The sequence below is a fragment of the Anguilla rostrata genome, chromosome 13, assembly GCF_018555375.3.
Source record: "Anguilla rostrata isolate EN2019 chromosome 13, ASM1855537v3, whole genome shotgun sequence".
NCBI lineage: Eukaryota > Metazoa > Chordata > Actinopteri > Anguilliformes > Anguillidae > Anguilla > Anguilla rostrata.
In genome coordinates, this window is record NC_057945.1 from 32,023,830 (window position 1) to 32,040,019 (window position 16,190).

The 16,190-nt window shown below is 45.2% G+C and overlaps 2 protein-coding genes across 2 annotated transcripts; both read right to left on the reverse strand.

Moving 5' to 3' along the window:
• Positions 1-270: 270 nt before the first annotated feature.
• LOC135238340 (PGC-1 and ERR-induced regulator in muscle protein 1-like) lies at positions 271-4,278 on the reverse strand. Its single transcript, XM_064306127.1, has 4 exons — positions 4,043-4,278; positions 3,281-3,939; positions 1,855-1,968; positions 271-1,229 (listed from the first exon to the last, which is right to left on the reverse strand). Exons 1-4 carry the CDS (start codon positions 4,276-4,278, stop codon positions 1,144-1,146), a joined length of 1,095 nt encoding a protein of 364 aa, XP_064162197.1. The 3' UTR covers positions 271-1,143.
• LOC135238341 (mucin-4-like) lies at positions 4,275-15,846 on the reverse strand. Its single transcript, XM_064306128.1, has 3 exons — positions 15,656-15,846; positions 9,430-9,535; positions 4,275-8,290 (listed from the first exon to the last, which is right to left on the reverse strand). Exon 3 carries the CDS (start codon positions 8,256-8,258, stop codon positions 4,275-4,277), a length of 3,984 nt encoding a protein of 1,327 aa, XP_064162198.1. The 5' UTR covers positions 8,259-8,290; positions 9,430-9,535; positions 15,656-15,846.
• Between the last annotated feature and the right edge of the window lie 344 nt (positions 15,847-16,190).

A 16,190-nucleotide genomic window follows, 5' to 3' on the forward strand; every position in this document is an offset into this window, starting at 1 on the left:
TGGGGAAAGGGGTAATGGGACATTCTTCAAATTGTGATCTTATATTGCCCTCTGCTGGTATATGTGAATTATTGCACATATGGTTCAATTCATGGCCTTGTAATTAAAACATAATTAAAATTTCACAGCTACATAATGGCATTTGTGAATTTGTTTACTCTCCCATAAAATAATATGCATTCTCAGAAATTACAGAATGGAGATTACTTATGAAGACCAGTGGCTCACAAAACCCAGTACTTTTTTTAATATAAAAAAGGGTTGAGGATCTTTTTTAAGGAAAAAGCTTTTTATTTCATTGGAACAGATATCAAATTTAGGTTTTCATTAAATTCATGTTCAGTGTTTTGCACATCTGCCATGTCTACACCCTAGCGCCTCAGAAAACTCTAATAAAACACAGAACCCTGAAGATGCAGAGACTCTTTGACAAATCACTTCTACCTGAAAATTCACATTCATTTTAACACATACACTCTCCATATAAAAAACTAAACAAAACCATCACTAAGTTCATGTCATCTGAAAATATCAAACCAAATACATGCAGTATTTTGGCAACAAAACTTGGTTTACAGAATTGGCTACTGAACAGCAATAACACAAACAGAAAAGCATCAACGGCACGATCAGCAGCATCTTTCATATTCATTGCTACCAATAACCGACCAACGAATGTTTAGCTCAGATGGGGAGAACTTGGATAGGGCAGGAGAGCATATGGACAGAGCACAACAGGTGTTCACATGTGACCCGTGACACAGCCTATCATGTTCCGGTACTTTCCACAACTGTTTTTTAATTAGAAGCTTTCGACAGAGAAGAAACCTTTTCCTTCGGCAAATGTCTGCATTGATGAAAGGACAATGCAACAAAATGTAGTCTAATTTATATATAAAAATAATTACTTTATAAGAAAATATTATCAAGCAGCAATATGAAGAGTAAATAATGATGGCACTACACGCACAACAGTTTCAAAATAAACATAGGTTTGTAAGATTGTCTTAACCTTGCACCACTACCGGAGGAAAAGTACATCACAGTGAATCGGCACCAAACCACTCACGAGCTCTGGTCCCAAGTAGAATGCCCCGGAAAGTCTTTGCGGAAGACGGGACTGAACCGGACAGCCTGGAGACATCATCTCTTGTTCTCTGATGCGTCCTCTCGCATGTACCTCCGCAGGTACTGAATAGCTGAGATCGCACTCACGTTCGCCAGGAGAGCTGAATAATATTCCAAGGGAGAATTTAGAGTGTTAGTGAGTGAAGATGAAGATGACAGATACATGAAAAAGGTGCTTATTGTGGGGAAAAAAAACCCTAAATGTTTTGAAAAGGACCTGACATGATGTTTTTAAATGCAAGGCAGGGATATAGCACCTTTTCATACACATACACAAAAGACAAGAAACTGCTCCCAAACAAGGCATGACTTTCATGTTCTGTAAACAGTTGTAATTAAATGATATTGTCAATACTACAGGCACCTGCTTTTCGTTGCATTTCTCTTTTTTTGTAGCATTGAGGTCACCATTTAATGGGCCTCATTCACAAAACTTTTCTTAAATTATTCTTACTTATGTTATTAAATACGTTCCTACAAAAAACCAATATGGGATTCATGAGACATGTGCAGACCTTTGTTCTTGTGCATATCCCAGGTGTATGAGATGATGAATGCTGACTGTAAATTTAATGCACAGTCCTGTTCATGTGATTAGCATAGGGAAACAGCCATGAACAAATAAAGATAAGAAAAAAAATGACAAATGTTGAAATGTTCTTGGAAAGATCCTTACAATCAAATGTGATCATACACCTTTTCGTGAATGAGGCCCGATGTCCGTACCTGTTTTCCAAGTGTCTGCTGACTGTGGGTTGGCAGACTTCAGGACCCAGGAGGCAAAGGCAATGCAAACCAAGCATATATCAGACTGTCTGAGCGTGAAGAGGAAGCCCTTTCCTACAGGAGAAAAATTAATGAAAATTAATGACCGTGTAACTGGTGTACAAACATAAAATATAGCCTGAATGAAAACATGATGTAATCCTTGAGATCACCCTCAGTAACCGTAAACTATCAGTGGCTTCTCTGTGGGTCTGTGTGTTCAGAATCCTGAATTTATTTTGCTTGTTCTGTGTGAATATATGATAATATGAATATGAATGAATGTGATTCATAACAGCACTAGACTAACTGCATGTGATGCAACCATAGCTTTAAACCACTGTATTGCATTTTACTAGCATAAACCATTGATACTTTGTGCCATCAGTTTATTGAGCAAGGAAATGGATTTCAAAAAGCTTTAGTTTTACAGAATAGCATTTGCTCTCACTTCATGCAGTCAATGGAAACACAGGAACTGATAGTTGTGACACTAAAATGCAATAAATTTAAATGCTCAAGGAAGCAGCAGAGTACAGGATCAGTGCCATCAACTCACAGTAATGTAGGGAAAACAGCCATGTGCCCTCCCCCATCATACCACAGACACCTACATGCACTGGACGCTCTCGCACGGCACTGATTCAAGCTGAAGTTCACAAAAGTGGAACGCAAAATCGCAACCATTTGTATGCATTTATTCGATTATTTATGAATTTGTTGATTGAGTAAGCTTTGGAAAAATAAGACGCAAAGCCTTTGGGAAAATGTCCTGGTGACACACACGCAAGCGCAGCTCTTGATCCAGGCCGCCCCATCGAAGGTGACAGAGATTTAAGTGTCTGTTTTGCTTGTTCCACTGGAGCCCGACTATTTTTACCGCTCCCTCTGCGCCAAAGATCTAAATAGCACCTGGCAGTGCATTTTGTTTGGTGGGGAACAGCGCTTATGGTTTTTCCAGCAGAGCACTACCGCACCGAGAGCATTTGGGCTCTGACAAAAGTCAGCACGATCGATATACGAGAGTGATTTATTTTCCAACTTGTAATTAGAGCATCAACGGGAGAGGAAGGCTTAATGAACAGCCATATATTATCAGTGATTAAATTTGAACCAATCAGACTTTTGCTGTGAGTTTTAAAAAAGTGATTGACAGCATTATGGCGCTCTACCCATCGTGGAGCTCAGGAATACTATTGCCCTTTGGCTTCCTTGTTCCAGACGTATTAAAAAATATGCTCTGATGAAGGAGTTTATCTCTGATACATGTTAGCGTCTTGTGGTTCAGTAAATATTTTCTGTCTGAGCCCTCTCTTTTCTGAGCATTCACAAATGCTTGCAACATCAAAGAAATCATAACAGAACATCGAAAGAAAAGGAGCCTTACTTGGGAAAGAGACCACCGCTTGCATGCCTGTGTCTCTCTGCTCCCTGAATTCGTTACAGAGCTGGTTCTCCAGGTAGAGGTTAGGATGAGAATGGCTGCGGCCTCGATCATCCATGGGATTGCCTGGGTCTGTGGTGCTGAAGAGCGATGATCTTTCCCTCCAGCCTGTGGCTGCAAATGCCCAGGAGGTGGACCTATCACGAGAGCTGTACAGCCCTCCTGTGAACCTCAGTCTTCGGAGGGACAGCAGGTTCCTCCCGAAGAGACTCCCCCGCCAGTCCTTGTCTATGAAAAAGTGTTCATCCAAGGCATCCAGGGGTCCATGGGGCTGGTCGTCGAAGCATGTGACCACGTGGATTGGTGAGTGCCTATCCTCATCTTCGGATTCAACTGGTGACTCTTCAGGAAAGACACAATCGTACTCCTCGGCGAACTGGAACTCCCGCTTTACCGAGCGAGAGCAGGAAAAAATGGGAACGCCTGTGTCTGCGCTGAGACTCCGGATCGAAGGAAAGAAAATATTCCCTGCCTCAAAGTCCGAGAAGAAATAATCGTAGGTCTCAGGTAAGGAGAGAGCACTTGGTGCCCTGTCACAGAGTGAAACAATAGGGCTATCTCTGTCCGACAGTCTGATCTCAGATAGGGAGCAGACAATAGGGCTATTGTCTGACTCTGCTCAATAGACAGACATAGGAGTCCTGACAGAGTGGGTGATAGGGAGACAACAAAGGCTAGCCCCTGCGACTGATCAGTAGGAGCAACAGGGCTAGCTCTGACAAACTGGTTTCACATAGGGAGTAAACAGTAGGGCTAGCTCTGCCTGACAGACTGGTTTCACATAGGGAGTAGACAATAGAGCTAGTTCTGTCTGACAGACTGGTTTCACATTGGGAATAGGCAGTAGGGCTAGCCTGCCCGGACCGTTCAAGAGACAACAAAAGCTGGTCTGTCTGACGTTTGATTAAAGGGAACGTAGCTAGCTCGCGACAATGGTTCATAGGGGCAGGCTCCTGCCTGACAGACTGGTTTCAGGTAGGGAGACAACAATAGGGCTAGATCGATCTGACAGACTGGTTTCACATAGGGAGTAGGCAGTAGGGCTAGCTCTGCCTGACAGTCTGATGTCAGATGGGGAGTAGACAGTGGGGCTAGCTCTGCCTGATACACTGGTTTCAGGTAGGGAGATAACAATAGGGCTAGCATTGTCTGACATACTGGTTTCAAGTAGGGAGTAGGCAGTAGGGCTAGCTCTAACTGACAGAGTGGTTTCAGATAGGGAGACAACAATAGGGCTAGATCGATCTGACAGACTGGTTTCACATAGGGAGTAGGCAGTAGGGCTATCTCTGCCTGACAGACTGATTTCACATAGGGAGTAGGCAGTAGGGCTATCTCTGCCTGACAGACTGGTTTCACATAGGGAGTAGGCAGTAGGGCTATCTCTGCCTGACAGACTGGTTTCACATAGGGAGTAGGCAGTAGGGCTATCTCTGCCTGACAGACTGGTTTCAGATGGTGGGGCAGAGGTAGGGCTAGCTCTGGCTGACAGTCTGGTCTCAGCTTCATCTTCACCAATGAAATGCCTCGATATTTCAGGGAAAGTCATCACATAGGTCTCTGGTGAGGCCTTTCCAGAAAGAAGAGGCAGAGGTGAGCTCATCGCATCATTCCCATACTCCAGTGGAGCCAAGCTGCAAGTTTCCACAGGTCTCTGCTGAAGGCTGGAAAGCATGCTGCTCTCACCCGCCCCTCCAGCAGTCACTGGCAAGGACATAGAAGACTGTTCCTCTTCCTCCAGAGTCTGCAGATTCTGCGCAGTCGCAGCCTTACACAGAGTCTTGAAGCTCTGGGTCCCGTCCGAGAACAGATGCTGGGAAACGGTGTCCTCTGAGGGACGCTCCATACATCCCCCTGCTTCGTTACCAGACCCCGTGGAGGTGGCATCACTTTCCCACCACTCCCCGCAAGGCTCTGTTGACCACAGCACTGGTGATTTTCCATCTTGGGGTTCAGGGCTGGGGTTTGCGCTGGCACTCAGGGTTTGCTGGAACTCGTCTTCGAAATCTGATAAAAGGGAGGTGTCCCCAGCCCAGCGGTCAGGCTTAGAGTCATCGGGGTGGGCAAAGTAGCCCGAGTCCGCAGCATCTGAAGCATCGGCCACAGCCGCGTCTTGCACGCGGGGGAGGTCACTGGGGCGCCGGGCGTTACTCACTAACCTCAGGTGCAAGATATCATTTATCGTTAGCTTCTCCATCTCATCCCAAAAGGAGGATATGGCATAAACTGGGCGTGTGGAGTCCAGGACTGGATCCAGCTCCCTGCTTACCGGGTCTTCTGTGCAGGTGCCTGGCTCTTTTGGGAGAACGGACTCATCTTCCATGATACTCTGAATGTTGCAGTCAGGAGACGCAACAGCACTGAGGCTTGCAGTAGGCGAGTCCTCTGCTAATGTTTCTTCACTGTCCAACTCCTGCGCTTCGCCTTTGATTGGATCTAATGGAGGCCGCAGGAATTCTGGGAACGTTTGATTGGACAAATTTTCTGCACTGTTGGCCTGTGATACGTTCGTGCTCCTTAGGCACAGATCGTCTCCTGTGAGATTATTCTCATTCCTCTCGGGATTGTGGGAGATGGAGTTCCTAAGCATCATGACTGAGCTTTCAATTGGGCTTAGGTCGACTGCGCGTTCATCTGAAACTGTTGTGTCTACGGGGTGCAATATGGCAGCTTCTAAACGGGGCTTTTCTTCTATGCTTTGCTGATCTGCAGTTAGAAAGCATGAATTCACTTTGGTTACTGTTAGGGGCTGAGCATTAGCAGTAGCAGAGAGAGTGGAGTCTCTTTCATGAATTACATATTTTGCTGATGTATGACCGCTTTCATCGGTATATAAACACGGGATGCTTGTCTCTTCTGAGCACATTAGTTTGTTGTTTGATTTTTTCACTTCTTCTTGATCTGGACAAGTGTGGTCCTTTTGAATTCTTGGACTGTTGTGGACTTTATCTGGGGTTACGAAATCTTTTGACTGGTCGAATTCACCAGAACCATTGTTGATTTCAGAAACGAATGGTCCGCTAGGTTCTGACACATTTGTAATTTGCGGCACCACTGAAAGAAACCTTTTAGATTCCAAGTCAACTTGCTGATCTGCACTCAAACATCTGTGCAATGAGTAGGAACCAGGAATGGTGTCAAAGACACAACTGTTTGAAATTTCTGGCGATTCTATGGAGATGGATGTCTCTGAGGAGATTATGCCTTCTTCTGAGCACCTTTTGGGTGTGCTATCGGTCTGTGAGTGTGTGGGACAGTTCTTACACTGGTTTTCAGCTTCTGCATCATCCTGTGAAGCTCTCTCTTCTCGGGAGAATGGAAGATCCTCTTGGTCAGAATTCTTGCAGAAGACTAACATTTCCCAACCGGTGTCACTTTGACTGGAAAAAAGCAGCTTCACCAGAAGGTTCTGGTGATTCAGAGGGTTAGGGGTTACAACAGTGATAGGTTTTGATGGCTCTGTCCAGCCAGACATCATAGGGCAGACTGGCTGAGAACTCTTGGGCATACTATCATTCTGTTCTAATGCTAATTTGCGCTCAAGGGCAGCATTCATTTGCAAACTGCTTCCAACTGACACTTTTTGTTGTTCTTGGTGATTATTTACATCCTGGGAGTTTTGACAGTTTACTTTGTGTCCCTCAAACTCACAGACAGTCTGAAATACAGGCAATGGTTCCTTTGAAAGAACCAGTGCATTGTGATTTTTTAATATGTGGTGTTGGGTTCTGGTTGACGTGACAGATTCATTTGAGCTAGACCCCTCTGCATCAGATATGGAGTCATCAGGGTTATTGTCTATTTCCTGACTCTGTGGCTCAGAAACTCCAAGTCTCTCTGCTCCTGAATTACACTCAATGTCTGGGTCCTGCCCCTCGGACCCAGTGCCCAGTTCAGGCCCATCTTCACTGCAACTTTTTTTTCTTTTTTTTTTTTTTGCCGGTGGCCCGGGACTTTCTCTGGAGTGGGTCTGGCCCATGTTAACGGTCACAAACCAGCGTTCCTTTTCCTTCCTATGAGGTTTCTCACGGTCACTGAGGTGGCCAGCTCTCGCTGAGATATTAGCATCAGACTGTGCTTCTGTGTTCATTGGTGAATCCTTCTGAGGGTCAGAGAATGAGATAGAAGGAGTTGCCAAAGATGACTGGCCTGCCTCTGACTCTTCTATTTCCATGTTCATTTCCTCTGGTGATCCTTTCAGCACAGAGAAGAATTCCCCTGCAGAGAGGCCTCTGCAATGTCCACACTTATTACTAGCTTGGAGGTTTGATAATGCAGATCTAACATCACCGCAATTTGAGGCGTGAACTGCTATCTCCCCTTGAGGAACTGATTCTGTAAACAGATTGATAGCTGCAGTTGCATTCATTTGAATCGCAGGCTCTCTGCTCGTGCTGCCAGTTGCATCCACACAGTCCCAGGCTGTCTCTTGGTAAACGTCTACACCACATGCAGCACAGCACGCACCAGCTGGTTCTGTAGCTTCTTGGGGTTTATCCAGGCTGCAGTCTTTGCTTAAATCTGCACTTGCCTGCTCACCACAGCTGAGCTTTGCAGGATCCTCGTCCTCCCCAGAGATCACAGTTCTTTCAGAGAACACATTTACAGTCTCTTCACTCCCTCCAGCAGCTAGAACATCCTCAGGACCATGAAGGTCTTTGGTGCTCTCAGGAGGTTTAACAGGCAGTCCTTCCAAGTCCGAGGGGCTGTCAATAGACCTGTGAGTCCCCAAGGGGCCCGACTCCAGGCTGGCCCGCACCTCCTGGCTTGAGAGGCAAAATTCTGCTTCATCAAAGTCACTCAGTCCCGAGTCGTCCAGGCCCGCTAGCGCTCCCTGCTGAAGGTTGCACTCCTCGCTCTCCTGGAAAAAGGAGTCCCAGTCTTGCTCTGCCATGTACACACTGTGGTCCAAATCGTCCATTGTGAAAGGGATGCCTCCAGATGCACCAACATCTGTAAAGCGTACAATGTCATATTTGAACATCATCAACTTCCATGGACACTTTTTCTTTCTCAGATAACATTCTCTGATAAACATTATTTAATTTAATTTTACAATTACCTAATTGCCAATGTAATTAATGCCATGACCATAGACCTTAATTTTAAAGATTCAGTGAGCTAAAGTTTAATGTCAAGATAAAAAGCCTAAAAGATTTCATATTTTAAGTTCCACTATTGGGTGAAAAAGTTACTGGTATAAACATTTTAGCACATGCAAAAATACTTCCTATAACAGCTGTCTCACATTTACTCAAAAAATGAGAGAGAGAGAGAGAGAGAGAGAGAGAGCAGTGGAAAAAAGTGCATCAGAGCATCGTACAACTGTAATTGAGCCCAGAATACACATGAAAATGACTTCCTGGAAAGCTTATATGATGGGCACCAGCGCCATTCAGTGACCCCCACCCCTCCACCACCAGTGAGCACAGTGATATGTGCAGTTCACTGCATCACTGCACACCATTGCATGAATGGTGGTCATACCCTGCTCCCTAAAACTGTCATGCAAGAGCTTGTGTGACCTTAGAAAGTCCACTCGTGTGACCTTAAAAAGTCCACTACTGACATAAACAGCATCACTCAAATGTACACATTTACGTGAACAATGCACAGATACTGTCAAATCCGTGAATTTCTCATGAACATGTACACATAGTCTGTGTTTTAAAGTAAATTATTCTATTTTTGTATCTTTTGGTTCTACTTACTGAGGAGTCATTGCCCTTATCGAAACAAAATCAAATTTTCAGTCAAAGAAATAAAATGCAAAATCCATCTTGTGAAGTCTAATACATGAAATCCAGTTTCCTTTTGTACACTTTCTTACAAAATATGACACATATATTGATTATGGTACTTTTTAACACCACTGATCATAAAGCCCTTCTAAGTGAAATGACATTTGTGAGCAAACGCAAATGTAAATGTAAGACTGAAGCTCAGTACTGAACTGAAGTCGCCCAACAGAACAAAACATGTAGTGCAATCAGCCCGTAATTATGAAAAGAAATGGTCTATGATCGAAGACCAATCGAAGCACGTGGCTTTTTGGCACAGGCCTTTTACGGTGCGCGTTTGGTAAGCCTTACCTGTCACAGCTCGCCTGTGCGGCTTCTGCTCCCCGACCTGCAGCGGTGCAAGTCCAGCAGAACGTCTGCGCCGACACGGGAAAAAATGTCCTCCCTAGAGCCCGTCCTTGTGCGTGGGAGAGAGAGAGAGAGAGAGAGAGAGCGGCCGCCCCATTCTCCCGTTATAAATAGAGAGGTGTTCGGAGTCACATGCAGCGGCCCCCCGCTCCGGTGGTGTTAGCGTCCGGGGGAGGCGTACCCATTTCAGCGCCCTAAATAGACAGCCCTCGCATGCACCGACACATGTTGCTGTCTTTGTTACTCTGGCTTACCGTGGTCACTGGACGCCCCAATCCACCCCCCCCCCACCCCTCTCAATTTAGGTCATCTCCTCTTTTTGTGTGGAGACCTGGCCTTTTCTGAGGGGGTCTCGGTCTGTATTCTTGCCTCAGAAGGCGAGGGTGAGGGACTATGGTGCTTGAACACAATCTAACTGTAATTTTCACGAGATTCGGTTTTCCTGCGTATTTGCTGTTCGTATGCGTGGAACGTATCAAGGCAGAGACAGAGCTAAGGGGGCATAACAGGAAAAGCTTTTCTGGGCACCAGCGGGTTCAGAAGACCAAAGGTGTGGGGTGTGTATGAGTGCGTACATGTGGGGGGTTGAGCATTTCTCATATTTTTTTTTCCCCTTCAGGCATTGTTTCTAGATCCATCCATGTGTCAAGGCGGGCCCTGATTCAGTATCACTACAAAAAGCCTCTGCTTATGATAGCAGTCAGAGTGCTGTAGTAAAAATTATGTTGGTCACCCAACTCCAACAAGGGTCACCCAGGGCTAAATGGAGATTCCAGTGAATTCCAGTCCATACCTGTATAGACCACATCCACATAAAATGATGCTTGACTGGGCAGACGTCACAGGGCATGCAAGGCATGTGCATATAGATAGAGCTGACCTATGTGATGGTAATCTAACATGCTGTTTGTACATGCCAGAAAGTGGTTTACTCCATGTTATGAAACCATGTAACGTAGTACTGCTACAAAGCTGAAAGAGACTCAGTGCATACACCAAGAAGCATAGCATATTATCGAAGTTAATGTATTTCATTTTTTTGTCAAATAAGGGGATCTATCACTGAAATTGCTTATTGCTTGGCTAGCTAGAACAAAAGCTTTCATTTTATTTTCATTCTGCTGCTGCTTTGTGGTACAAAAATGACATAATTTGGAGTTCAATGTGCTCATGAGCTAATGCATAATACAGCCTTGGGTTCACCATTCCACTGACAAAGGGCAGATTCACAAGGAACTGAAATGCAGGACATTCTGTCCTGAATCCCTATTGCTACATAGCAGGTACTGCTATCCACAGTTCACAGCTGCTGATCAGATCCTTGCTTTCTGGTCCGTATTAGATGTACCGAGCAGAAGGACACCTAACCGACTTAGCCTAGCCAGACCTGGTACTTTTGGCACTAAAATGACTGTGATTAAACCAATGTGTGGCAGGTCTAAATCCGAGGCAGAGAATTGCAAAGGGACACTTGTGTGTGGAAAGTGGACAGAACCATGTCTGATTTTCAGCTGGATGACAGGAAGGCAATTCAAGCAGCCTTGACGATTAAAGGAGAACTCCACCCAAACAATTTGCTATGTTGTCTCACTTTCAGAATTTTAGTTGTGAAATGTATTTCATGTGTCAAAACCAGATCTTTCATCTGATGATTTGGAGTCTTGTTTTAGTTTCACCTGACCTGTGATATGCATTACAGATGCTACAGAGACACCTGGTGGTAAAAGGATAAATTGTTACAAAGTTTTTTCTAGTTGCATTACATTTAAAATGATGTTTCATATCTAAAAGATGGAGAGCTTGGATATCAAACATCTTTTTTAAATTGAAGGTAACACAAATAATTTCCGGTTTTTCTGTGGATACAGAGATACTAGACGAACGCTTTAATGCTCAGCACCTTTTGTCCACACCTGTTGAGTGCACTCTCTCACATTCACCTTTCCTTAATGAATTCCATCATAGCTTGTTGACATATGTTATATCCCAGACCCACTGCTTACACTTAGCGGGATTATTTCAGGTCAACAATGAGACAGGACCACCCCTTCTCTCAAAAGGCTAATAACTTTAATCTGTTAAGCAATTTAACAGGAGGGATGATGCAAGGCAGTGCATTTGCAAAATGCTCTTGTACACAGGGGCTTAAATGTGCTCCACGAAGGGCTGAATGTATACATTTATTCTATCCCATAATTACTGTTTTTGGCCAAAGGGAATGATTACAGATTAGATAAACTGATCCTGGGTCAGTCCACGAGGACAGAATGTACTCACAAAGAGAGATAATGTACTTGGTCTGCAACTCTACCATACCCGTAAAGGGCAACAGAGCATTCACACACTGGGGGGGGGGTTATCCCCATTTGTGAGTCTTTGGGATTAAGATCAGAATCTGCTGCGGCTACTTAGCGGTGACTAATTGAAGGGCGATCTTCTGGTTGTTGTGGCTCGTCAGCTCCTGCAATAGGCTGTCGGTAAAATGGATCCCCTTGAACAGCATCTACGAGAAACAGGTGGAGAAACGCTGTTCTTTACGGCAACAACCAGCGTCTGTGGTGTACCCCTGGGGTACACCGCTCGAGGCAGGCAGGGGGGGGGAAACACAAATAGCGTTTAAAAACGTGATGCAACTCAGGGCATACCAAGCCTTTTCCATTTGAACGGCCCCATAAAATGGCCACACTAATTTAGGTCTCCTACCTCAATAAACTGGTCATTTGACACACTTATGCGACAACCGCAAAACACGGAAAAAGCAAAGTGTGATAAAAAAAAAATGAAAATTTAAAGTCTAACATCTCATGAAAAAAAATGTATCAAAATGGCATAAATCCAATGAGACCTCCATCATTTAAATTAACAAGCATATGACCCAAGAGAGAATATGCATTCTAAGTTTCAGACCTATAAACCTTACAACAGATTTATTATGAAAGGCTGCATGGATATAAAATCTGTCATAGTGAATTGAGTAGCTGGCCATTGCTTGGCCCTTTAGGCTGATCATAATTAAAACATCTTTTTTACTATAAAGTATTGATTTTAAAAACCACAACAGGAACCTGCAGTTCTGCACAAACCACTCCTACTTCTGCCAAAAAGTCCTCAATTCTGCTTCTCACACACCTGCTTTTAACTCATGGTGATTGCAACGATCAGCAGGTGTGCAACCGTCCTTAATCAGTCACGGATTCTGAGACCATTAGCAGCTTAAAGTAGGCTGGAATTACAACGTATTGAACAGAAGACACGTTTCCTTTGGAGCTCCTGTGAGAATGTTCTGTTTCATGCCTCAATGTCCCTTAAATTATTTCTGTTTCTACACAATAATTCAAAACGAAAACAGGATCATATTTTTTTTATCACTGGCCAAATGAGCCAATTAGCTGATTGCACTTAAGCTGTTTTTTTTTTTTTTGTCTTCAGGCACAGGGACAGTTTTCAAATAGCATTCATGAACAGGAACCTATCATGAAATATGGCTATCAATCACTAAATCATCGGGCTAATTAAATAATTGATATTAATCCACCTCCTTGTCTGCGCCTGCTCTAGACAGAACCTCTGCTGAAAACCAAAATGTAAGTCAATGTCATGTAATTAAAACCATTTATCACATTGTTCATACTCCTGGCCACAAGGTGGCGTGGAAGATTTTCAGAAATGTAAGTGTTCATGTACAGACAAACGTAGAGCTTAGGTACTCTGCTAAATAGAAAGCAATGTGGTCCAGTTTAGGGGTAAACTAACACTGACATATGCAGCTGTTTGGAAAATGAACCTATAAAGAATTGGCTGAAGCAAAAGCTAAGTATGAGCTACATACCAGATTGCCCTCCAGGAAAAGAGGCCTAAGGGCTGTGGTGTTTTATCAGATCTTTCGCCATTTCCACAGCCACCTCCCAGCTGTTTGCCTCTCTCACCTACCCAGGCACAGACTGGGACCCCTCTCCATAATCTCTATGTGGAACGCCCCAGGGCTGGCTCAGCAGACTTGCTCTCAGTCTACACTTATTAAAGGATGAGTAACTGCAGACAGTGCGGATTAATTTAAGGACTGAAGACTGAGAAAAGGTCTGTTGATGTGGCCCAAAGGAATCCCACACAAGGTTTGTGGGCCTATCTGAGGGTGCCCTAAAGCACCCCACTGAGCCTTGAAGGTATTTGGAAAAATCCTACTTAAAAAGGCTCTTTGGCTGTGATCAATGGGAATCAGTAACTCCTGCAGTAACAGCATTTCACCACTAGAGACCAGTATCTGTTCCCCCCCCCACACACACACATACTCGCTTTCTCTGGAAGGGTGGCCAGGCTGCGATGTCTATAGATGCGGACATCATCCCTCATAGAGTCTGCTTTATCTGCCTTCAGCTCCACAAGTGTCACACTCAACATTTTACACATGAAAACATTAATTTAAATATAGTATAGGTGTACTTTCAAACGTACATATTCTAATTAAAGGTATAAAAAAAAGAATGTAGTGTCACTCCTATAGGGTGCGATGTATCAACAGAGCTCTTAAGACAGAGACAGAGTGAACACTAAGACATTAAATATCTTTGAGGGTTTGAACACACACAGCAGGATTAGCCGTGGAAGGAAGTGCCAGGGGAGAGGGACTATGAAACATAAACGCACTTGTTCCTCTGGGCGTGGCATCAGAAGAGGATCGCCATAAAGTCTGAAGTGGAGTCTGGAACAGGCCATAAATCACAGCTGCCCCTGCAGGCCCCTCCCACCCCCTCCCCCTTTTACCACTAACACCCCACTCAACGCTGAGAGGCCTATCATTGTACAACTGCTCACTCTTTCTCCGTGATGCGTCGCTTCATCTTCTCTGTCTTTTTCTCTCTAACTTATGTTATTTGGGGAAAGGAGGGGGGTTGAGAGAGAAAGACAGAGGGAGACAGAGCGAGAGAGAGACAGAGAGAGAGAGAGAAAGTGAGAGAGAGAGAGAGAAAGTGAGAGACAGAGCTACAGTAGACCACTCAAGGTTATGGCAGGAAACCAAGGTGCTCTTTTATCTTTTTTCATTTTTTTCATTTCAGATCTCCACGATCTTCCGCTTTGCTGCACGGAGGTATTTATAGACAATGCACGGTACCTCTGTGAATTATCTATGTCTATTACCCTGTCGTGGAAGCTTTTAAACCTCAGAAAATAAACGAAACGCCTCCGAGCAATTCCTTCCTCGCTCATTAATTCAAGGGCAGGGCCTTCCCGTGCGGCAGCCTGGCCACCCTCCCCCGGGCCGATGTTCTGCACCAGCGTGTCCAGTCCCTCTTAGTCATCCCCATTAAGGGGCTGTGTTCTCTTTGTCGATGCTCAGGCCGGTGTTGCATTCCCAATTAAAATGACACATTCTCGTCGTCCGGAGCTTTCAAACGACGCGGCCGCTCAATGGGCCTAGCGGGGCCGCGGCCGGCGAACGCCTCGCACCGAAGAACAAAGCCGGCGGCGCAGTCAATGCCGCCTTTCTCCCCGTCGAGAGCGTGGAGGAATTCGCATTGAGACGGGACCATTCACGGTCACAAAGGACCCGGCCTTTCCGGCCGTCCCCAAAAAGCCGGGACCCAGACCTGGCGATGCACGCGCTCTCGAGGAGAAGTGGCTCTCCTCTTGGGTGACTGTAATGCCAGTGCAAAGGATTATGACCCCCCCCCCCACCTCACCGCGCCCCCCCCCACCCCCTCCAGCCACATGAGGCCTGGCCATAGCAGGGAGAGTAACAAGTGGCGCCAACTGCTGCGCCGTGTTTAACGACAAGCGAGAGAAAACATGGGTCAAAGGTCAGATGGCATTTCAGTTGTCAAAATACGGAGTACTCTCCCTTTAAATAAATGTGCCATGGGAATTTAAAAAAAAAAAGCTTGCTGGAGTGATCTTGTGTGAAAAGACTAACACAGAACAAGCCACTATACAAAGGCTGCAAACAGGTCATCTGCATTGTTTTTAATCGATGATTCTGAGTGCATAGTTCAACACGGGCCTGGTTCTGTGCAGGCTGTGTCTCACAGGCCCACAGTCACCTATCACAGAATGCCGAGATGTAAGGGAATGACATCACTGTGATATTTACTCACACAGTTGCCCGGGGGCAAAGAGCGAGAGAGAGAGACAGAGCGAGAGAGACAATGAGACAAAGAAAAGAAAAAAGAAACACCTGTCAGATGAGCGCCGATGATGTCACTGCAATCCCACGGTGCACTGCAGGCTCTCCCCGCCTGGGGCTGGCGGGCGGCCCGGGACAGGGAAGCCGCAGACGGCCTCAAGGCCCCTCTCATCTGCTCCATCTCTTTCTTTTCTCCTCCCTTTCTTCTTTCCTGTTGTCTTTGAGGCAGCCAGTGATGATGCACCTGGAGAGATAAGAAGCCATTTTCAACCCCCCATCCCCCCCCGCTCCCTTGCCCCTCCACGCTCCCCAATCTGAGAAGACGAAAGACATGTAAATCAAGTCGCTTCGCAAAAAAAGGAATGTCCCCAAAACAAGGCCGTGAAGGAAGAAGTCGCCACCCAAACGTGCCTGCGACAGGACTTGCTCATCAGGACTCCATTTGTGTATTCAGACAAGCAGCAGCGCTGGTAAACCAACGCTGTTTATGTCTGTCCCGCTACTGTCATTCAAATGTTGCAACAACAGAACAATTTGTTTCATTAACATTGAATGTATGGATTCGTTAATCATAGAATGCCATGCA

What these genes read in the sequence shown, in the direction of transcription:
- LOC135238340 (XM_064306127.1), bottom strand. Translation starts at nt 4,278, where the DNA reads ATGAACCATTGTCGCGAGCTAGCTACGTTCCCTTTAATCAAACGTCAG. An exon ending in AGTTTGTCAGAGCTAGCCCT is followed by an intron (nt 3,940 to 4,042) that starts GTTGCTCCTACT and finishes GTCAGACAATAG; the next exon opens with CCCTATTGTCTGCTCCCTAT. An exon ending in AGCGGTGGTCTCTTTCCCAA is followed by an intron (nt 1,969 to 3,280) that starts GTAAGGCTCCTT and finishes TTTCTCCTGTAG; the next exon opens with GAAAGGGCTTCCTCTTCACG.
- LOC135238341 (XM_064306128.1), bottom strand. Translation starts at nt 8,258, where the DNA reads ATGGACGATTTGGACCACAGTGTGTACATGGCAGAGCAAGACTGGGAC.